The 24,119-nt window shown below is 34.7% G+C and overlaps 2 protein-coding genes across 2 annotated transcripts; both read left to right on the top strand.

Annotated features, from left to right (window-relative positions):
* The first annotated feature begins 530 nt into the window (after positions 1–530).
* On the top strand, positions 531–4,559 carry LOC111405522 (cytochrome P450 734A1-like). Its single transcript, XM_023034451.1, has 5 exons — positions 531–980; positions 1,293–1,516; positions 1,628–1,872; positions 2,620–3,034; positions 3,798–4,559. Exons 1-5 carry the CDS (start codon positions 704–706, stop codon positions 4,221–4,223), a joined length of 1,587 nt encoding a protein of 528 aa, XP_022890219.1. The 5' UTR covers positions 531–703; the 3' UTR covers positions 4,224–4,559.
* Positions 4,560–8,195: 3,636 nt separating this feature from the next.
* Positions 8,196–12,224, top strand: LOC111405521 (cytochrome P450 734A1-like). The gene is made up of 5 exons (XM_023034450.1): positions 8,196–8,645; positions 8,958–9,181; positions 9,293–9,537; positions 10,285–10,699; positions 11,463–12,224. The coding sequence occupies exons 1-5, from the start codon at positions 8,369–8,371 to the stop codon at positions 11,886–11,888; spliced, it is 1,587 nt and encodes a 528-aa protein (XP_022890218.1). The 5' UTR covers positions 8,196–8,368; the 3' UTR covers positions 11,889–12,224.
* The last annotated feature ends 11,895 nt before the right edge of the window (positions 12,225–24,119 follow it).

Genomic DNA, 24,119 nt, shown 5'->3' with positions numbered 1-24,119 from the left:
CACCTATAAGTATCCTATATGTATGGCATATGTATAGACACAAAATACAGTGTGCCAGGTTTATGTATCTCATAATTAAGAGGCTTTCAGGTTGGCCAAGATGTTGTTTCTGGACACATGACCTGATCAGAGTACTGATCACAACTATATTAATGTGTCATAAATAAAACTCAAGTGGACTCTACAAGAATGGGAAAACTCAATAGAACAATTTTTTTTATTTTCAGGGTGAGATTGGTAGGTGCACAAGGGTAGATATTATCTTAATTTTTTGACAGTTCGACACATCAATTGTTACCAGATAAGAAAATGTCTTTTGAAAGGTGATGTCAATTATTGCATAATGTTTTAGCGTCCTATTTGCTAAGAAGTGTCGAGATGCCAAAATATTGGTTGGAGACGGCCAAGTTGGAAGAACAGAATTCTTCGATGAGGTGGGTGGGTGGTGGAATTGGTCTGCAGTAAGGGATAATATTGTCTATAAATATATTAATTAGGACATCCTCACCCACTAGTTGACCTTAAAATTCATAAGGTAGCTTCTTTCCCTCTGCCTGTTAAGCCCATCTTCGTCCTATGCTTCTACATAAACGACAACAAACTCCTGCTTTTCTCTGTGTATAAAGATAAATACAAGTAAGAGCTAAGAAGAAGACACCCACCACTACTCCACTCCCACCCTCACAATCTCTGCAAATCAAGCATGGAAGATTGGTTCCAATGGTTATGGTTTCTTTCGGTTTCATATGTCGGGCTAGTTTTCGTCATGAAAGTTTTTTTTCATCTCTGGTGGATACCGAGGAAGATCGAAAATCACTTCATGAAGCAAGGAATTAAGGGACCTAAGTATCAGCTTTTTTTAGGCAACTTAAAAGAACTTGCTAGCTTAAATTTGAAGGCTTCTGCCCAACCAATGCTTCTATCCCACAACATACTCCCGAGAGTTCTCTCCTTCTATCATCATTGGAAGAAAATTTATGGTATGAATTGAGAAATTTTGATTTTTTTTCCTTCATTTTTTTTATGCACTAAAAGTTTTAAAACTGTTGTATGAATCCTAACTTTCTCCCTCACCACATTTATGCTACTTTTTGTGTGTGTTTATGTGAATGTTTTTCTTGTAGGGTCTACACTATCCATTGTCGTTGAATAATATGGTTAAATTCAGCTTTTTCTACTTCCCCTTTTAATTTCTAAACACCATGTTTAATCTTTAATTTAATCAACATAATTAAACCCTAATACTTTCCCATGCTCTTTGTCATAAAAAATGTATGCAAAATTGATTGCAGGTGCAACGTTTTTAGTATGGTTCGGACCGACACCTCGTCTCACCGTGTCTGATCCAGCACTTATTCGGGAAATTTTCGTCTTGAAATCGGATTATTTCGAGAAAAATGAATCCCCTCTACTTGTGAGGAAACTTGAAGGTGATGGTTTGTTGAGCCTCAAAGGAGAAAAATGGGCTCATCATAGAAAGATCATTCAACCAACTTTCTACACAGAAAATCTCAAGGTAATTATATAATTCCACCAAATGCACGAGCAATCTAATATACTGTTCGTTCAGTACTATTCAATCTTCCCTACAAACATACCTACATTGATGTGTATTTTTGGTGTATAGTTAATGATGCCGATGATGGCAAAAAGCATAGAAGAGGCAGTCGAGAGGTGGTCTGACGAGATGTCGAATGTCGGCAAGGTGGAAGTTGAACTATCTGAATGGTTTCAGAACTTGGTTGAAGATGCCATTACACGAACAACTTTTGGAAGCAGCTATAAAGATGGAAGGGCAATTTTTGATTTGCAATCACAGCAAATGGTCCATGCCACTGAGGCCTATCAGAAAGTTTTCATCCCTGGATACAGGTATTTATGTACCAATTAATATTTAACGGTAAAAATACTAAACCACAGTAAAAAAAAGTTGAACCCCAACCTTAAGAGTCCCTTACCGCCCTGGAACATTCTGAGAGAGGTTAATCACGTTCAATAACAGTCTCAAGAAAAATACTTTTGCACTCTTAATCACATTTATTTGCATACATAAAGCTTAAGCTTTTAACTAATGTGTACAGCGTGACACTAGAGAGTGGCTGGAGAATTTATTTATGCGGCACCAAATGAAAACATGACTTATTTCTGTGTCAGAATAGTGTTCTCATATCTTATCGTCACGTCATCTACTTACAACAATTTTATATGTCAAACTTTTGATAAAAATATGAATACAGACTTTAACGTTGTCTCACATCTGTCGCTTTGGATAATTTGGAAAACTCTACAATTTCATTTACGATGTTATCGAGATCGTTAATTTTGAAACGGAAGAAAGTGGAGTGATGAATGAGAATCACCGCTAACTATGTTGAGCATTTTTGAAAACTCATATATTTTATTTTTGGGTTTGTCTATTTACGACTGGGACTGGCCACTTTGTACAATGTAGTTGTAACCACACACATAAAAAAGCAAACCAAATTAAGTTCTTAAAATAAGTAAACTAAAAGTTGCTTTCAACTTCTCTTCTCTAAGCCCATTTAGCCACAAAAAATAAATAATTAATTAATCTAGAAATTAACACAGTATTAATCAATTTAATTATTATTTTATCAGGTTCTTGCCGACTAAAAAGAACAGAATTTCTTGGAGATTGGATAAAGAAATTCGAAAATCCTTGATGAAGCTGATCGAGGAGAGGAGAAAAAATTCAACCAGTGAGACATTGTCAGAAGAATGTCCTAACGATTTATTGGAACTAATGATCAAAGCAAGTTTAAAACAGATACAAATTAATAACTCGAATATTTCTCCGTCAAGTTCTACACTCACAATAACCGTCCAAGACATAGTCGAGGAGTGCAAGACCATTTTCTTTGCCGGAAAACACACAACGTCGAACTTGCTGACTTGGATGACCGTCCTCTTGGCCATGCATCCTCAGTGGCAGGAACAGGCACGTGAGGAGGTCTTGAGGGTGTCTGGAGCACGTGACTCTCCAACTAAAGATGATCTTGCAAAGCTCAAAACGGTATGCTATAAAGTTAAAGTACATTTCAATTTATTACAGTCCCCAGTTATATAAATAATACTTAAAAATAAAAAATAAAAAAATAAAGAAAGTTTTGTATTCCATGTTACTCTATAGACAACCATACTTTTGCATGTGTAAGATGCAAAACAAGAAAAGGACATGTTTGTCTTTTAACTTCAAGTTTTTTGCAATTCTAGGTGAATATAATTCACTTATTTCATCTCAAAATTGTCAACAAATTTCAATTTTGATATTTATTTAGCGAGAAATTTGAAAGTTTGAAAATTAATTTAGATGTTCATTATACGTGACGAAAACAGTGATTTGTTTTTTAAATTCAAGTTTCTTCTATTCTAGGTGAGGTATAGTTTAATGGTTTCGTCTCAAAATAAATCAATAATATCCACCTTTGGATATATATTTGATGAATTTGAAATTTTGAAAATTAATTTATTCGTTAGTTGAATTTTGTGACAAAAACAATTATCTAAATATGCCTTTTAAATGATCTAGTGTTTGCTATTCTAGGTGAGATATATTTCAATGATTTCATTTCAAAGTTGTCTACACTATCCATGTTTGGATAAATATTCTGGTATGGAATTTCAAATTTTTTACACAGCGAAAGCAACGGTTTTATAGGTTGTTGTAGTCACATCCTTTATTAGTACACATTTATATACAATAAACTTTACATTCAAGAGATAATTAGTGCTTTTACTAATTCCTTTTGTATAAATTTCTTGAACCCCATTTGCAGCTGGGAATGATTTTGAATGAATCTCTAAGACTGTACCCACCAGCAGTGGCAATAATTAGACGGTCCAAGATCGATATACAATTAGGCGGGCTCCACATCCCGTCCGGGACCGAGCTTCTCATACCGATCCTAGCCGTTCATCACGACCCAGCATTGTGGTGCCACGATGTACATGAGTTCAACCCTGCTAGATTTGCCAAAGGCGTAGTCCATGCAGCCAAACATCCCTTGGCATTTATGCCGTTCGGCCTAGGCCCCCGCCGCTGCATCGGCCAAAATTTGGCCATTTTGCAAGCCAAATTAGCCATTTCCATGTTACTACAACGCTTCTCATTTGAGCTTGCACCACATTATAAACATGCCCCTAGTGTTCTAATGTTGCTACATCCCCAAGATGGTGCACCAATTATATTCCGAAAATTGTAGGACTATATGGGATGTAGTAACCTTTAGGACCAAATGTTGTCATATGTTAGGACACTAGTACTAGCATGCTAACCCTCCACCAATGCCTAACCCAATAGAATTTTTCTCGGGATGGTGTTGTTTTCAATTTTCTTATAAGATGTTAGTCCGTTCTGTCGCATTCTATCTAACTTGACTTTTTGTCAGAGGCATCAACCTATTTTACCAAGTTTAGCTTGGATTTTTAAGTCTCTTTCTAATCAGTCGTGGTGAAAGAAATTTCTTCTTCCCCCTCAGCCTTTTGTCTTTGTACTATGTAAATTCTTGATCAATGGATGTACATTATGGTTGTGGCATTATTAGCATGAAAAAAAGTTGTCTTTGTGTACTCTTGAATTTCTTTGGTCCTCTATTGTTTTCCCTCACCCATATCGAAACATATAACTATGGAATAGTTATTTTGATCCAATCAATGGCTACTCAAAAGTTTCACAACATAGGTTGACAACCTCCGATATGTTTTGGAGGTCACACCCACTAAAGGAGCCACTAAACTTTTTCGGCCTCCATGCCATAATTGATGAGAGCCAAAAGTCCAAATTACTATTACAAAGATATCTTTTACCACCGCCTATAACCAATGTTTTCTAAGTTGATTGCCTTTACTTCCTCCTTGATTCTTATTAAAACTTATTTGCAATCTTTGTAAATCTTTCATCAATCATTATTCAACCACTAATCATTACCTATTTCCTTTAATCAAAATTGACACATTTAAAAGCCTTCTCCACATTTTCCTTTCAATTTTGATTTGTGTGTGAAGATATGGCCGGTTGATGTTGATAAATGACTAGATGGTTTCACATCAAGAAACTATAATGAGAATTCTTGTGTAAATACAAGTGGATTAGTGTGTTCGACCATAAAAATATTGATGGGACAACCAATAACCAATTGATTCCGACTGTCAATTTAATTGTACTTGTGAATTGGCTTTCACCGAAAGTGATCAAGAATGGAATCAAAGTAGTTTTTACATTTCATCCTTGACTTCCCTTGGAGGAATGGCTTGAGGAATTATAGAGTGGAAAAAAACGCATGTCTTTCGTCAATCAGTTTTCATGTCAAGTGACATTTGACTTTGAAGGCTAGCATCACATTGAGCTGGAATGTGTCAACTTAATTGTCATTTCGATTAGTTCAAGTGTAAGAAGTACTGTTGGATTTTTTGTCATTTTAAACCTAGCTTGAACTCGTTTTGCGAGTTGCTCTCAGTTGATCATTATGTAGGATTGACAATGGGGTTCGGCTCATCTTACACACCCTGCGCTCATCTAGGGCTAACAAGCGAGTTGAACACGAGCAAGCTTGCCAGCCAGTTTTTGGGTTCGGCTTACTTGAGCACAAACAAGCTTGTTCACTCGACTAGCCCGTGAGCCTCTTAAATTATTTTTTTCTTGAAAAGGTGAATTTTTATTTTCTATTTATGCAGTTTCAAAATTGTGAAAGTCTAGATAGTTAAAATAATAGATTGGAGTATTTGAAATATTCAGTCTGAAAGAATTAAGGATCGAAAGAAATAATTGCAAAAAATAGAATTACATTGGTGGTATACATTGAAAGAATGTAGAGTAAAAACGTATAGAAGTTTGAAGAAATAATTTGTCAATTGGCTCATGAACCATTGCCATCACGATCATTGTGTATAATGACATTTTCTAATAGGAATAAGTTTCTCTTTGAAATTAGTCAACCATTGTAACTTTACCTAGAAAAAGATCGTTTGTTATTTGTCTTATCTCTATCTAGTCTCTCTTATTCTAGTCTATCCATCTTAAGGTATTTTGCTTAGTATTTTTTCTCACTTTCTTTGATCATATCCTTCACACAACTCATACATGTGTGAGCCTAGCGTTTCGTGTGGCATAATATTATCTAACATCATTCGTACTACAATATTACTCTAGGTAACGTTAGTGATAAACTTAATGAAATATAGAATTAAGTTATTCATTTAATTATATATCTCATTTAATATTCCATTAGTACCACGTATACTAATACTTTAATATCATTAAAAAAATCCATAAATTATATATGTAAATCGGTTTAATTAGTGGAGACAAATTAAATTTTAATTAACCATAAGCTTTTGATGACATTCACTACAAAAAAAATGCATCCAACGAACAAAAAAATGGTAGCTAAAGGTTAATTTCTAGTAGCTAAAACCTTTAGCGATCAAATAATTGTGGTTGTTGATTGATATCTAATTCCCGTCGGTGAAAGTCCAATACAGCATGGAGTCTTTTACATAACACTAACCGATAGCAACCAATTGAATGTGTGGTCCATCATACTTTGCATCAGTAACCAAGTAAGAATTAAGGAAAAATACACATTTATGGGCAAACCTCTTTACCAAACCACTTTTTGGTCTGTTGTCCTACAGCAATCACGTTTGATTGATCGCTAAAATTTTGATCGGTGGAGTCCAAATTTTTTGTAGTGATTAGTGAAAATGACAGAAAGATTACAATCAATTGAAAGGAATTTCAAAGTTATTTCAACTTTACAATTGTTTTTGGTTCGATAATGGAGATAGATAGATTCATTACATCCTCCCAGAGTTTATAGAGACCCGACCCTAATGAAACTAGGGTCAAAGATGCATGTGCCTTGTATTATTTTCATAATCATGCATGTATCACAGATATACCCAAAAAGATTTTAAGATTTTTTTTCTCTTAAATTTATAAAAATTTTATGATCAAATTAAAGGTCATACTTATGCCATATAATATATAATATAGTAAAATTATTACACTAAAATATTTGCAATTTATTAGTCTTGCAACGTAGCTTGCTTATCTGCCCCTTTTTCATGGAATGTGTATCCACCTTTGATAACTTTCGGTGACTTAACCTCTCCCCACCCTCCTCCCTATCAATCGAAACCCTAATGTCACGTATAAATCAATGAAAAGAGATTGATCATGAATTACCAATAACTTCATAATTGATTCTTTTTAGATCGATGCTCAAGCTATTATTGGTGATAGATGCACCACAATAGAGTTTGCTTTTTACAGCTTGCACTGTAAATTGTAAAAAACTAGTTATGGCATATATGCGAACTCTAAATGTATGTCGTAAATACTTCAACTAATTGGATTATTCAGCATGCATTTACGGCATGTTGTAAAAAAAAAAAAAAAAAGACTTTTACTGCGTGCCTTAAATGCATGTCGTAAAGAAATGTTGTAAAAAGTTAATTTTGTTGTAGTGATGGCTACGCATTAGTGCTATGTAGTGTCACGGATACTTAGCACTAGTCTAGGTAGCGTGAATCTTAATGATTCATTGAGGTCATCTAACGACTAAAAGGGTGCTAAGTGCTACATAGCATTATTATTTAAGTTAATTATAAGAATCAGTATTTTTTTTTCGAAAGTAATTAATACACCTATAAGTATCCTATATGTATGGCATATGTATAGACACAAAATACAGTGTGCCAGGTTTATGTATCTCATAATTAAGAGGCTTTCAGGTTGGCCAAGATGTTGTTTCTGGACACATGACCTGATCAGAGTACTGATCACAACTATATTAATGTGTCATAAATAAAACTCAAGTGGACTCTACAAGAATGGGAAAACTCAATAGAACAATTTTTTTTATTTTCAGGGTGAGATTGGTAGGTGCACAAGGGTAGATATTATCTTAATTTTTTGACAGTTCGACACATCAATTGTTACCAGATAAGAAAATGTCTTTTGAAAGGTGATGTCAATTATTGCATAATGTTTTAGCGTCCTATTTGCTAAGAAGTGTCGAGATGCCAAAATATTGGTTGGAGACGGCCAAGTTGGAAGAACAGAATTCTTCGATGAGGTGGGTGGGTGGTGGAATTGGTCTGCAGTAAGGGATAATATTGTCTATAAATATATTAATTAGGACATCCTCACCCACTAGTTGACCTTAAAATTCATAAGGTAGCTTCTTTCCCTCTGCCTGTTAAGCCCATCTTCGTCCTATGCTTCTACATAAACGACAACAAACTCCTGCTTTTCTCTGTGTATAAAGATAAATACAAGTAAGAGCTAAGAAGAAGACACCCACCACTACTCCACTCCCACCCTCACAATCTCTGCAAATCAAGCATGGAAGATTGGTTCCAATGGTTATGGTTTCTTTCGGTTTCATATGTCGGGCTAGTTTTCGTCATGAAAGTTTTTTTTCATCTCTGGTGGATACCGAGGAAGATCGAAAATCACTTCATGAAGCAAGGAATTAAGGGACCTAAGTATCAGCTTTTTTTAGGCAACTTAAAAGAACTTGCTAGCTTAAATTTGAAGGCTTCTGCCCAACCAATGCTTCTATCCCACAACATACTCCCGAGAGTTCTCTCCTTCTATCATCATTGGAAGAAAATTTATGGTATGAATTGAGAAATTTTGATTTTTTTTCCTTCATTTTTTTTATGCACTAAAAGTTTTAAAACTGTTGTATGAATCCTAACTTTCTCCCTCACCACATTTATGCTACTTTTTGTGTGTGTTTATGTGAATGTTTTTCTTGTAGGGTCTACACTATCCATTGTCGTTGAATAATATGGTTAAATTCAGCTTTTTCTACTTCCCCTTTTAATTTCTAAACACCATGTTTAATCTTTAATTTAATCAACATAATTAAACCCTAATACTTTCCCATGCTCTTTGTCATAAAAAATGTATGCAAAATTGATTGCAGGTGCAACGTTTTTAGTATGGTTCGGACCGACACCTCGTCTCACCGTGTCTGATCCAGCACTTATTCGGGAAATTTTCGTCTTGAAATCGGATTATTTCGAGAAAAATGAATCCCCTCTACTTGTGAGGAAACTTGAAGGTGATGGTTTGTTGAGCCTCAAAGGAGAAAAATGGGCTCATCATAGAAAGATCATTCAACCAACTTTCTACACAGAAAATCTCAAGGTAATTATATAATTCCACCAAATGCACGAGCAATCTAATATACTGTTCGTTCAGTACTATTCAATCTTCCCTACAAACATACCTACATTGATGTGTATTTTTGGTGTATAGTTAATGATGCCGATGATGGCAAAAAGCATAGAAGAGGCAGTCGAGAGGTGGTCTGACGAGATGTCGAATGTCGGCAAGGTGGAAGTTGAACTATCTGAATGGTTTCAGAACTTGGTTGAAGATGCCATTACACGAACAACTTTTGGAAGCAGCTATAAAGATGGAAGGGCAATTTTTGATTTGCAATCACAGCAAATGGTCCATGCCACTGAGGCCTATCAGAAAGTTTTCATCCCTGGATACAGGTATTTATGTACCAATTAATATTTAACGGTAAAAATACTAAACCACAGTAAAAAAAAGTTGAACCCCAACCTTAAGAGTCCCTTACCGCCCTGGAACATTCTGAGAGAGGTTAATCACGTTCAATAACAGTCTCAAGAAAAATACTTTTGCACTCTTAATCACATTTATTTGCATACATAAAGCTTAAGCTTTTAACTAATGTGTACAGCGTGACACTAGAGAGTGGCTGGAGAATTTATTTATGCGGCACCAAATGAAAACATGACTTATTTCTGTGTCAGAATAGTGTTCTCATATCTTATCGTCACGTCATCTACTTACAACAATTTTATATGTCAAACTTTTGATAAAAATATGAATACAGACTTTAACGTTGTCTCACATCTGTCGCTTTGGATAATTTGGAAAACTCTACAATTTCATTTACGATGTTATCGAGATCGTTAATTTTGAAACGGAAGAAAGTGGAGTGATGAATGAGAATCACCGCTAACTATGTTGAGCATTTTTGAAAACTCATATATTTTATTTTTGGGTTTGTCTATTTACGACTGGGACTGGCCACTTTGTACAATGTAGTTGTAACCACACACATAAAAAAGCAAACCAAATTAAGTTCTTAAAATAAGTAAACTAAAAGTTGCTTTCAACTTCTCTTCTCTAAGCCCATTTAGCCACAAAAAATAAATAATTAATTAATCTAGAAATTAACACAGTATTAATCAATTTAATTATTATTTTATCAGGTTCTTGCCGACTAAAAAGAACAGAATTTCTTGGAGATTGGATAAAGAAATTCGAAAATCCTTGATGAAGCTGATCGAGGAGAGGAGAAAAAATTCAACCAGTGAGACATTGTCAGAAGAATGTCCTAACGATTTATTGGAACTAATGATCAAAGCAAGTTTAAAACAGATACAAATTAATAACTCGAATATTTCTCCGTCAAGTTCTACACTCACAATAACCGTCCAAGACATAGTCGAGGAGTGCAAGACCATTTTCTTTGCCGGAAAACACACAACGTCGAACTTGCTGACTTGGATGACCGTCCTCTTGGCCATGCATCCTCAGTGGCAGGAACAGGCACGTGAGGAGGTCTTGAGGGTGTCTGGAGCACGTGACTCTCCAACTAAAGATGATCTTGCAAAGCTCAAAACGGTATGCTATAAAGTTAAAGTACATTTCAATTTATTACAGTCCCCAGTTATATAAATAATACTTAAAAATAAAAAATAAAAAAATAAAGAAAGTTTTGTATTCCATGTTACTCTATAGACAACCATACTTTTGCATGTGTAAGATGCAAAACAAGAAAAGGACATGTTTGTCTTTTAACTTCAAGTTTTTTGCAATTCTAGGTGAATATAATTCACTTATTTCATCTCAAAATTGTCAACAAATTTCAATTTTGATATTTATTTAGCGAGAAATTTGAAAGTTTGAAAATTAATTTAGATGTTCATTATACGTGACGAAAACAGTGATTTGTTTTTTAAATTCAAGTTTCTTCTATTCTAGGTGAGGTATAGTTTAATGGTTTCGTCTCAAAATAAATCAATAATATCCACCTTTGGATATATATTTGATGAATTTGAAATTTTGAAAATTAATTTATTCGTTAGTTGAATTTTGTGACAAAAACAATTATCTAAATATGCCTTTTAAATGATCTAGTGTTTGCTATTCTAGGTGAGATATATTTCAATGATTTCATTTCAAAGTTGTCTACACTATCCATGTTTGGATAAATATTCTGGTATGGAATTTCAAATTTTTTACACAGCGAAAGCAACGGTTTTATAGGTTGTTGTAGTCACATCCTTTATTAGTACACATTTATATACAATAAACTTTACATTCAAGAGATAATTAGTGCTTTTACTAATTCCTTTTGTATAAATTTCTTGAACCCCATTTGCAGCTGGGAATGATTTTGAATGAATCTCTAAGACTGTACCCACCAGCAGTGGCAATAATTAGACGGTCCAAGATCGATATACAATTAGGCGGGCTCCACATCCCGTCCGGGACCGAGCTTCTCATACCGATCCTAGCCGTTCATCACGACCCAGCATTGTGGTGCCACGATGTACATGAGTTCAACCCTGCTAGATTTGCCAAAGGCGTAGTCCATGCAGCCAAACATCCCTTGGCATTTATGCCGTTCGGCCTAGGCCCCCGCCGCTGCATCGGCCAAAATTTGGCCATTTTGCAAGCCAAATTAGCCATTTCCATGTTACTACAACGTTTCTCATTTGATCTTGCACCACATTACAAACATGCCCCTAGTGTTCTCATGTTGCTACATCCCCAAGATGGTGCACCAATTATATTCCGAAAATTGTAGGACTATATGGGATGTAGTAACCTTTAGGACCAAATGTTGTCATATGTTAGGACACTAGTACTAGCATGCTAACCCTCCACCAATGCCTAACCCAATAGAATTTTTCTCGGGATGGTGTTGTTTTCAATTTTCTTATAAGATGTTAGTCCGTTCTGTCGCATTCTATCTAACTTGACTTTTTGTCAGAGGCATCAACCTATTTTACCAAGTTTAGCTTGGATTTTTAAGTCTCTTTCTAATCAGTCGTGGTGGAAGAAATTTCTCCTTCCCCCTCTGCCTTTTGTCTTTGTACTATGTAAATTCTTGATCAATGGATGTACATTATGGTTGTGGCATTATTAGCATGAAAAAAAGTTGTCTTTGTGTACTCTTGAATTTCTTTGGTCCTCTATTGTTTTCCCTCACCCATATCGAAACATATAACTATGGAATAGTTATTTTGATCCAATCAATGGCTACTCAAAAGTTTCACAACATAGGTTGACAACCTCCGATATGTTTTGGAGGTCACACCCACTAAAGGAGCCACTAAACTTTTTCGGCCTCCATGCCATAATTGATGAGAGCCAAAAGTCCAAATTACTATTAAAAAGTTATCTTTTACCACCGCCTATAACCAATGTTTTCTAAGTTGATTGCCTTTACTTCCTCCTTGATTCTTATTAAAACTTATTTGCAATCTTTGTAAATCTTTCATCAATCATTATTCAACCACTAATCATTACCTATTTCCTTTAATCAAAATTGACACATTTAAAAGCCTTCTCCACATTTTCCTTTCAATTTTGATTTGTGTGTGAAGATATGGCCGGTTGATGTTGATACATGACTAGATGGTTTCACATCAAGAAACTATAATAAGAATTCTTGTGTAAATACAAGTGGATTATTGTGTTCGACCATAAAAATATTGATGGGACAACCAATAACCAATTGATTCCGACTGTCAATTTAATTGTACTTGTGAATTGGCTTTCACCGAAAGTGATCAAGAATGGAATCAAAGTAGTTTTTACATTTCATCCTTGACTTCCCTTTGGAGGAATGGCTTGAGGAATTATAGAGTGGAAAAAAACGCATGTCTTTCGTCAATCAGTTTTCATGTCAAGTGACATTTGACTTTGAAGGCTAGCATCACATTGAGCTGGAATGTGTCAACTTAATTGTCATTTCGATTAGTTCAAGTGTAAGAAGTACTGTTGGATTTTTTGTCATTTTAAACCTAGCTTGAACTCGTTTTGCGAGTTGCTCTCAGTTGATCATTATGTAGGATTGACAATGGGGTTCGGCTCATCTTACACACCCTGCGCTCATCTAGGGCTAACAAGCGAGTTGAACACGAGCAAGCTTGCCAGCCAGTTTTTGGGTTCGGCTTACTTGAGCACAAACAAGCTTGTTCACTCGACTAGCCCGTGAGCCTCTTAAATTATTTTTTTCTTGAAAAGGTGAATTTTTATTTTCTATTTATGCAGTTTCAAAATTGTGAAAGTCTAGATAGTTAAAATAATAGATTGGAGTATTTGAAATATTCAGTCTGAAAGAATTAAGGATCGAAAGAAATAATTGCAAAAAATAGAATTACATTGGTGGTATACATTGAAAGAATGTAGAGTAAAAACGTATAGAAGTTTGAAGAAATAATTTGTCAATTGGCTCATGAACCATTGCCATCACGATCATTGTGTATAATGACATTTTCTAATAGGAATAAGTTTCTCTTTGAAATTAGTCAACCATTGTAACTTTACCTAGAAAAAGATCGTTTGTTATTTGTCTTATCTCTATCTAGTCTCTCTTATTCTAGTCTATCCATCTTAAGGTATTTTGCTTAGTATTTTTTCTCACTTTCTTTGATCATATCCTTCACACAACTCATACATGTGTGAGCCTAGCGTTTCGTGTGGCATAATATTATCTAACATCATTCGTACTACAATATTACTCTAGGTAACGTTAGTGATAAACTTAATGAAATATAGAATTAAGTTATTCATTTAATTATATATCTCATTTAATATTCCATTAGTGCCACGTATACTAATACTTTAATATCAATGGTAATAAATAAAATTACTTTTATATTAGTTCAAGTTGGGTTTGTGACAATGATATGGTTATTATCCTCTGCCTAAAGTACCAACCTTTTGCTACTTCACTTGATGATGTGACTGATGTATAATGTCATTTCTTAGAACTTAATCGGATTTATATTAATTTTTACCAATTGTACAACTCATAATATTTTCATTTATGGCACTATTTGATTCATATTATAGACCACAAAAATCAGAATTCTTTGAAGATAAAAACACGTAAAATGGAAAAGTGTTAAATTTGCAATCATTTCACCCTCTCAAAATTAGGATCAAGCTAAAAAAAGAAGAGTTTACTTCATATTCTTTTCCCTGTTCCAACCTTATACCTCGTCAAAACAAAATGTTGATCGAAATAGTCATCAAGTAGATGGCAACATCAAGGGATGCAATTCAACCTAATCTACAAGCAAAAACTTCGGTACAAGCTGCATATGGTCCTCATAAATCTAATCAATTGAAGCGAAAGCACTTTGACTTGATTCTTATGAGATGTTCAATCATAAAATAAATTGAACTTTTGTATGAGAGAAATAATGGCATAAAATATTCAAATCCGGCATGATTTAGCTAAAAATAATAATTTTTTAATAAATTTTGATAAAATATTAATGACATGTAAAAGAGCCGTGCTTGATGGCCAAGGCCCAGTCCAAATATCTTTACCTTTGATAAAAGTTATGAATCCTGTTAAATGCATGATTGAAATGACTTTTACGAAAACGAGTTCAAAAAAAGTTGTCCAAATATGGACTTAATGCCTTCAAGTTGTGCTTTCCTTATAATATTCGCTCTTCTTATTATTTCAAACCCTTTGTCTTCCATAGTATTCCCCTTAAAGTAAGACTTATCAACATTTTGATAAGTAGAAAAGAGCGAGACTACAAGAATGAAAGAAGAAGAATCGAGCTATTCCCTTTTCTTCTCTTTCCCTCTCGATTGCTGAGTGACGACTCACAAGCATGATTCTTCTAGTGGCTAATAAAACAGGAATAGCAATTCGTAAAAGTATCGTGTCTACTATCGATCAATTGTGTCCATTTTGTATACAGATTACAAATATATTTAAGGAAAGTCCAGACCTAACTATTCCACCAGTTGTGGATAATATATTACATGTGATAAAAATATTAAGTATAATACAATAATTTTGGAGAAATTTCAGTGATTTATTTGATCTGATTGCAAGGGCAAGATTTCTGCTTTATTATGCCTGATAAGTGTATTTTCACACTTATCTGTGCTTATAATCTTGATAAATATTTGTAAATTAAATGAACTTCTACTTAATCTAGTGTAAATATTATTGATTTTAGGGAAAACTTGAACTTGAAGGTATATGGAATAAAAAGAAAAAATTTTGAGTCCAATTGTAGTTGTTTTGTAGCAACTTGAAGAGTAACCAAATTGCACGAGATTGACAAGAGGTGTTAAGAGAGCAACTGGAAAAAAGTCAAAATTTTAAGGAGTGAAATTCAACGTAAAGAAAATTTGGAGAGTAATTTTCACACTTTCAAAACGTGAGGAGGACTAATTTGGATGCTTATCTGTTCAGGGAGCAACTTGGAAACTTTTGAAAGTTGCAGGATCAACCCTAGTGGAAAATCCATCTCCCTTTGATTGCTTAGTTACTTTCATTTTTTTGTGGTTAATATTAGATTAATCAAAACATTGCCAGCGAACTTTGCTTTATTCAAGTAGGAGTTAGAAATAGTTATATTAATTATTGAACATATAGAACTTGTGGAAACGATAATTCGAACTCTTACGTCCACTTTAGAAGTAATATTTGATATCAATTTGTTAAAGGATTTGATAGCATAGAAATTTAAGAGAAGAAAAACTGTACTCAAATTATACTCTCACAACTCAACTTCTATGATTCAAATTTTTTGTAATGATGAAATACTATAAATGAGTAATTTTTTATATTACATTTGATACAAAAAAATTAATTGTTAATACATAAATTTAAATACCCGAATATGAATAAATTTATTTATAATAACTCTAGATTTATGTAATTCAAAATTCATTTAGTGAAAATTCATTGAATCTAGGTTAACGTGAAAGTGATTAATTGAGAATTTATAACACAAATTTTATAAATGACAATAATTATATAGTATTTATTACGTATTGAAAAATGAAAAGTAGAGTATTATTGAAATAATTGAATTATATGAGGGTTAAAATCATCCAAAAAATAATTGACTCGTAGCTAGTTTCGTTCATGTATTCTTGACAACCGATAATTCCATTGTAATTAATTTTCTTTTTCAAGACAAATTAAATATATCCTAATCACGACCCGAATCTATTCCTAGTCCTAATTCGAATAAATAGAACGCATTCAATTTCACAATTACCTCAAAAATTGCACATATGATAAATCTTATTCCTAAAACGTATTATACGTATATTACTCAAGCAATATTCTAGACTTATTGTAAGCCTCCCAACACTACAACAAACAACCATATATTTAATTGGTGATCAGACAATTAAGTAATAAAATTATGAATGCAAGATTAATCAAGAATTGCAAGAATTTAATTAAACCACTGTCTTGAATTAAAAATAAATAATAACGGGTTTCATCTTCATCCAATACATGATAAAAATTAACCTAGCATAATGTTGGATTTAAGCACATAAAAGTGGAAGGATATCACCAAAAATTGATGGAACGTGATTAATTCCCCAATTAAAGTTGCCTTCTTCTGTCCTTTTTCTTTCAATTTTCACCCTTCTGCGTGTATTATTCTTCCCAATTTTTTTGGCTGCCAGTCCGCCTTTTTGCGTGTGCTGGGTGTGTGTATATAAATTCAGCACAAACCCCAATGTTTTCCTCAAAATTCGAGCCCCTTTTTGTAACTATAGCGGTACCTTTTCTCTTTTTAGTACCCGCTCAATTCCTATGCGTGTTCTCCTCTTTTTTTGTCTCTAAAATAATTATCCGGTAGCCGTTTAATTCGACTCCAAAGAACTCCAATTCCGCCCCGTTGGCAGCCGACAACCCGTGTTTTTGTGTCTCCAGTACAAGGCCCAATTATCCCTTTTTGATCCGTACCGGTGTGTGTAATGTCTCCAATTTGAAGTGAAATCCAATTGCTTTTTTTTTTTTTTGGGAACAATACATAACCTAGGCTATTAACATACACCATTTCATTTTTAAGAATCAAGGTTTAAATATACATAAATCAGTTCATAAATCATACAATATATATATATACACACAAACAACTCCTTAAAATAAGTAATCTATTACAATTTCTGTAGAAATCTCGGTCACAAATCAAAGCCACATCAAAAAAAAAGAAGCTCGAGCAATCGTAGGAAGGAAATCATTTCACGTTATCGGAATCGACCTCATTAAGAATCGGAATTAATTGATCCGTATTCAAGCAACCATCGCTCTTCACGGAGATTCGTCGATTCTGGATTACAATCAGGTATGTGATTCCAATTTTGAAATCCTATGACGTCGTCTGTATTCATTGTGTGGGTTCGAAATAAACCAATTCATGTTTGGGCATTACGATTTATATACAGTTGCTTATGTGACTCAGCTGCATTATGATTGTGGACGTGAAATCATTACATTATGGACAGTTGCTTATGTCACCGATCTCGATATGTAGCATGAATTTCAATGTGTGACCATCATAGGTGACTGGGATTGATTGCATGTGGTAGTGTTCTACATATGATATTGGATTTTTTTTATGTGACGTTGAGTTGTATATGAAATCATAGTTTCTGTCAGAGCCAAGAACTATATAAATGTGATCATAACAGATACCTTAAACTGATATGTGACTGATTTTCTCATCTAAAGCCGATAGTTTTCCTTTGGAATTTTGCAGAAATGGGATATGTGTATGTTTGCTTGTTCTACAGGTCACAATCAGCACTGGTGATGGTTGATCATAATTGTTGTTATATAAAACTCGTGGAAACAACAGTGACAAAGTTCAGTCTAGATCCTATTAAGGTAGCTATCACAATAACTTACACATTGAATGTTGATCTGCCTCCAATAAGAACAAGTAGTGACAGAAATGCTCGGACATACGTGACTCTAAAAACTGTAGAGCGTGACCCGTCAAAGTACCCCATAAACATTGAGGTGACATCTATAGAAATAGGACATGAATCGATCAATTCTATGTTGGCCAATCCAAATGCACTTAATGTGCAATCTAGTGTAGGGGTGTATCCGTTGCAAAATATAACAACTGATATATGTGATGTAGTTGTAGAAACATCCCATTGCATGGATGAAAATTTGGTCACAATTGTTTCCATTCCTGATGCTATGAGTATAGAAGAAGGCAAAGTGTTTCACAATAAGGATGTTTTGAAATTGAGCATGTCTTTCTCTACCATACAAAATATGTTTGAATACGTGGTAGTTCGATCAAATAAGAAGGAGTATCTAGTCAAGTGCTCACATGATAACAGCAGCTGGATATGTAGGTCTTCAAGGTTGGGAAAAACAAAGATTTTCAAGATTCGAAAGCTATCCAATGGTCACACATGTGCTTCAAACATAGTTTTAGGATCTCACAGGCAAGTCTCAATGTCCATGGTGTCTTCACGCATCAAGTATAAGTATATATCATCGCGTATTGTATACACTCAGAACAATATATGTAACAACGTATTGCATACATATGGGGTCACAATAAATTATGTTAAAGCTTGGAGGTCCCGGGAAAGAACTTTGAAACTAATCAGTGGGATCCAACAGAGTCATTTCGATAACTACCAAGCTACTTTTATATGCTTGAATAGATAAATCCAGGAACGGTCACAAAGTTGGAGGTCGATTGTCACAACAGATTCAAGTACTGTTTTATGGCATTTGGTACATCGATTGAAGGATGGCTCCACTGTAGGCCTGTAATTGTTGTAGACGACACGTACCTGAATGGACACTACGGAGGCACTCTATTTACAGCTTGTACACAGGATGCTAAAAACAGCAACTTTGTAAGCATCTTGGACATGGTTTTTAGAAAACCTGAGGAGTGCTTATGCTAATAAGGAAGGACTTTGTTTTGTATCAGATAGGTATAATAGTATAAAGACTGCAATAGAATGGGTATATCCGGGTATACAACATGGAATTTGTACATACCATTTGCTACAGAACTTGAAATAACATTTTGGTAAATTAGGTTACAACATAACGCAACCGTTCAATTTGGCTGTCCGTGCATACACTTTACCAGATTTCGAGTACAATATGCAATAGCTGGACACAATCAACAAGAAGATTAGAGGTTATCTGGTAAGGTTTTACTTTCGTACATGTACCTATTGTCCGAGAAAGGTGTACGTCTTTCAACCTAATAATGTTTTGGCTTGCAGGATGAAATTGGACCAGAAAAGTGGTCATGGCTTCACATACCTGCAAATAGGTACTCCACAATGACCTCTAATATAGTAAAATTCGTCAATGCAGTCACAAAAGCAACAAAGAACTATCCTATTATAGCATTGTTGGATTCATTGCAACAAACAATACAATCTTAATTTTGTAAGAATAGAGACACGGCAAATAGCACATTCAAAAAGTTGTCCACCAAGTACGAGAAAATGATGAGAGAAATGAGCACAGCTTTGAGGAATATGAGGGTGACGATCATATTTGTTACATTACATCGTATACATATATATTTGACTTGGTAGAATATCTAGTATGTAAGATATGTGACCTGACATTATCCTTTTCTTTGTTCGTAGATTTCTCTAGCAAGCCAGACAATATTTTCGGTTGTTGATGAGGGATCATCATTTGTCGTTGATATAGAGAAACGAACTTGCACATATTGGATGCTTCAAGTTGATCAGATGCCATGTCCATATGCATTGGCTGTAATAACAACAACTAAACAGGATCTGTACGATTATTGTTCGTACTTCTACACTTATGAAGCTTACATGAATGCATACCAAACATAGTATACCCAGTGGAAAATCCAAATGAGTGGATTGTGCCCCTAAAAGTTGAAGACGTAATTGTCCTAGCACCTAATCAGAAAAGGAGCTCTGGCAGACCTGCTGAAAAGAGGAGAAGATCATGCACTGAGGGGAAACAAACGGTGAAATGTGGAAGTTGTGAAGATAGTGGTTACAATCGTAGGACATGCAACAACCTACTTCCATTAACGAAAAAATAATCCAAAATTATGCGAAATGTTAACGATATCGACATTTTAGCATTCATTACTTTGGTTCGGTAAGCCATTACATGTACACAATTTAGGCTTACTTTGAAATTTAATAAGAATGTGATAGTTTATAATTAACCTGTGACCATGGAATACAAGTCAAAGAATGTGATTTCAATCTATTTACTTATGCACGTGTGCACAAAGTGATGTGTTTCTATGACATGTATACATAGTCACTTGGCATGTAACGTGTGACCCCTGCACATAATATTGTGACCTGAGGTCTATGACCCATATCAAAACAACTGTGACTTGTGTGCATGATATTGTGACCTAATATATGTGACATATCTCAAAAAATCTTTGACCTGTGTACATAATACTATAACTTGTGATATGTGACCCATTTCACAAACATATGTGACCTGTGCACAAAACATAGTGTCATGTGATCTGTGACCTATGTCATAGATATCTGTGACCCGTTTCACAAACATCTGTGGTCTGTGTACATAATATAGTCACCTGTGATTTGTGACCCATTTCACATAAATTTGTGACCTGTGTACATAACATAGTGACCTTTGATTTGTGACCATTTCTTAAACATTTGTAACCTGTGCAAACACTCATGTGTCTTATGACCTGTGTCTACAACCCTGTGTCCAATGCACATGAACATATAACAAATCAACACTATTACCAAAGTCATTCACCACACATCTGTGACCTATTTCACAAAACATCTGCGACCTCTGTACATAACATAGTGAACTGTCATATATATCATTGTCATAACCATAGGCAAGCTATTTTGTTTTTATTAATACACTTAAAAAATAAGCAATTTGAGGTTACATGAACAAGATAAACTCCATCCATTGTGGAAACATAAACCACCAAAAAATATTCTAGCCACTATATAAACTTTATACAGTCACTCTACGAAAATGCTCTCTCACTTCGGCTGTACCAACTGAGTTGGCTTATTGATATCCTTGTGCTTAAATAATCGTGTGGCAATGTCCAACCTATAGCTCTGCTCGCATCAAATTCATCGGCATGGACTTAATGTCATCATGTAGCATGTACTCTGTGTACTTAATGATGAAGATGACACAATCATGACTGCACAACAAATTCAAGAGGTAACATATGAGAGATGACAGTATAAATGAAAATTTGGAAATAAAAAATAAGTCACAAAAAGAAAAAACAAGTCACAAAGTTGTACCCATTTTGTTGATACGGAGTGTCATCTATAAGCAACACCTTCATCGCAATTGGATCTTTACCCGGATCAACAGAGGTTCTATTCCAGATGCCCAAAGCAAACAACAAATGCGGGTTAACTCTGACAAAGGGGTCAACCCCGACCAAAACCATTTTTTCACGATAGGTCTTGTAGCTTGAGTTGTATACGTACATCTTATAATTTTTATGTCAAGTTTACAGAGCATCCAATGTGCACGATTGATGGGTAAAATTGGCAAAAACACATAATCAACTTCAAACCAAGGGCGATTGAATTCTAAACGTCTACCGCTAGCAATGTCAACAATATATTTATCCGTCATTATCACATTTGGATCTTTCTGAAACTGGAGAAATATTTTTTTTATATTAGCCTGGAACAAACAATCAGTTGTGATAGCACACAATCTTGCATCTTGACTTCTCAGTGCAAACTGTCGCAAATAATGAAAACAGACGTCCATATGCTGTAAAATGTGACAGAAAGTTAAAAAGTGGGGAAAGATTAACTTATGAATGTTGCAATTAGGCACACATTTAATGTGCCTCACACAGAAGACTGGTGACCTGTGAAAACCATAATATTGTAACCTCAGATTTGTGACCCATTTCAAACAATTGTGACATGTGTATAGAATATTGTGACCTAAGATCTGTAACCCAATTCGAAACATCTTTGACCTGTGTGCATAATATTGTGACCTGTGACACATTTAACGAACTTCAGTAATCTGTGACCTATGAGTGTGTGACTTGTGTATATAATAATGTGACTTTGCGATATGTGGCCAATTTCAAGGATCATACCATGCTACTCAATGAAGATTTTGAATCTATAAGTTGATGCCACCAGTTTTTCGATCTCACAGGAATTGAACTGAGTACAAAAGGTGGATGAATGACATCATCAGCATCGTTAAACTTCTTTCTAAAACGGGAAGATAGTAGCTAAATATAAATTAAAACCCCAGATTATCCAACTTTATAGATTAGAGCACAGGACATCAAATGTACATACTTGTTCCTTGGTTTGTAACCTCTGTTAAACCAGTTTTGTAATGCAACAACATCAACCTCATCCGCTTTCTTATCATGCTTGTCAAAAACAATATTATCATCGGAATGCTTAATTTGTTTTCCAGCACCGGTAACATACGAGGACTATAGTATCCGTGTGGATCTAGGGGCTCTTTTAATGTCGGTATGGAAAGAAGAGATCCCTGCATCCATATCGGAAAAAAATGAATGCATTGTTTGAATAAATATATTTGTGTAGACAATATGTCACGTGACCACATAGTTGTAACATGTAGATAAATATTTGTGACATATATCGTATACACAAACATCTAATAATATCACGTGTAAGGATGAAAGGTGATCTGTGCGTAGTGCCACATTTTTAAGTCAATATGTAAGGTGTTTGTGACCCATAAATGTATGCAACGTGATATGAAGTACTTGGTTCTCATTTATGGTTTTTGTCGCTACATCAACCTGCTCTTTAGTTTCACAGTCCTTCACCACACCAGCTATAATGACATCAACATCATTAGAAATGATTGGTGTTGAAGCAACACCCAAGTCGAAAGACGGGGTCGGAGGAAATGACGGATATTTAATTTCATCAGCTGGGTCCATCTTGCCCTTGCCTTTCCTATCAATATTTTGTTCAATGTCTATGACCTGTTGTAACATATATATTAATAGACAACTTAGGGTAATGACAACAAAAAAGAATTTCGATTATAGAATTAGGTACCTTCTCCTGTTGTGGTGCATCTCCAACACTGTGACCTTCACTCTTCTCAGTTGCTTTTGCTAAAATTGCATCCATCATTCTCGTTATTAAAGCAGTAATGGAATCGAACAAGAATGTCATGCTCGACCATATTTTCATCATGTCCAATCAAATTTCACCTTGGACACGGATAAGTTGATCAATCTGACTGTTCCTATCTTATTTTAAGTCTAATAGTTGTGACTTTAGATCCTTGAGCTGCACTGTTAACTCTTTATTATTACACTGGAGTTCGGTCGTTTGTCCACATAACTCTTCTCTCAACTTGTCAAACACCTGTAATTCAATAATTGCAAAATAGGTATGTCACATGGTCGTGATTTGTGACCAGTGCAAATGTATAAGACATATGTTTGTGACTTGTGACACAGTAATGTGAGATAAAAACATATTTCTTAGTAAACTACAGACATTAGTCCGTGACCTTCTTTGGAAAATCTGTGACCTGATCTGACAATATAACACATTTTTATGTGACCTGCGATTGTGACATAATATCCTAAATTGTGATTCCAGAAATAAATATACTAGATAACGTACAACTGGTTGTGGTTCATCATCTGCACGGGTAGCCTGTTACTAGGCTGAAGTATGGATGTCATGGCCCTCTGACTCTGTAGGATATATTTCTACATTGTATGCTCCTCAGTAGGTGGATGGAAATGGGAAGGTGTCTTTTTCCTTCTCGGTAGTGTATCAACAAAATTGTCGTCGTCGTCCTCTTCAACATCCCTCGAATGCCCTTTACATCCATCTGTTATCATTAACAACCGTGGTCTAGGTGAGTGAGATTGGATAGGGACACTCGTGCTTGCATCGCCCGTATCTCCAAATTACATTTTCCCTCACGCATGTGGTTGCAAAGGTTTCTTATACAAAATGCCTTTCATATATAGAG

This window comes from Olea europaea, chromosome 12 (assembly GCF_002742605.1).
Source record: "Olea europaea var. sylvestris chromosome 12, O_europaea_v1, whole genome shotgun sequence".
NCBI classification, from domain to species: domain Eukaryota; kingdom Viridiplantae; phylum Streptophyta; class Magnoliopsida; order Lamiales; family Oleaceae; genus Olea; species Olea europaea.
The sequence above is the reverse complement of the archived record's forward strand: the minus strand, read 5'-3'. Positions and strand labels throughout refer to the sequence as shown.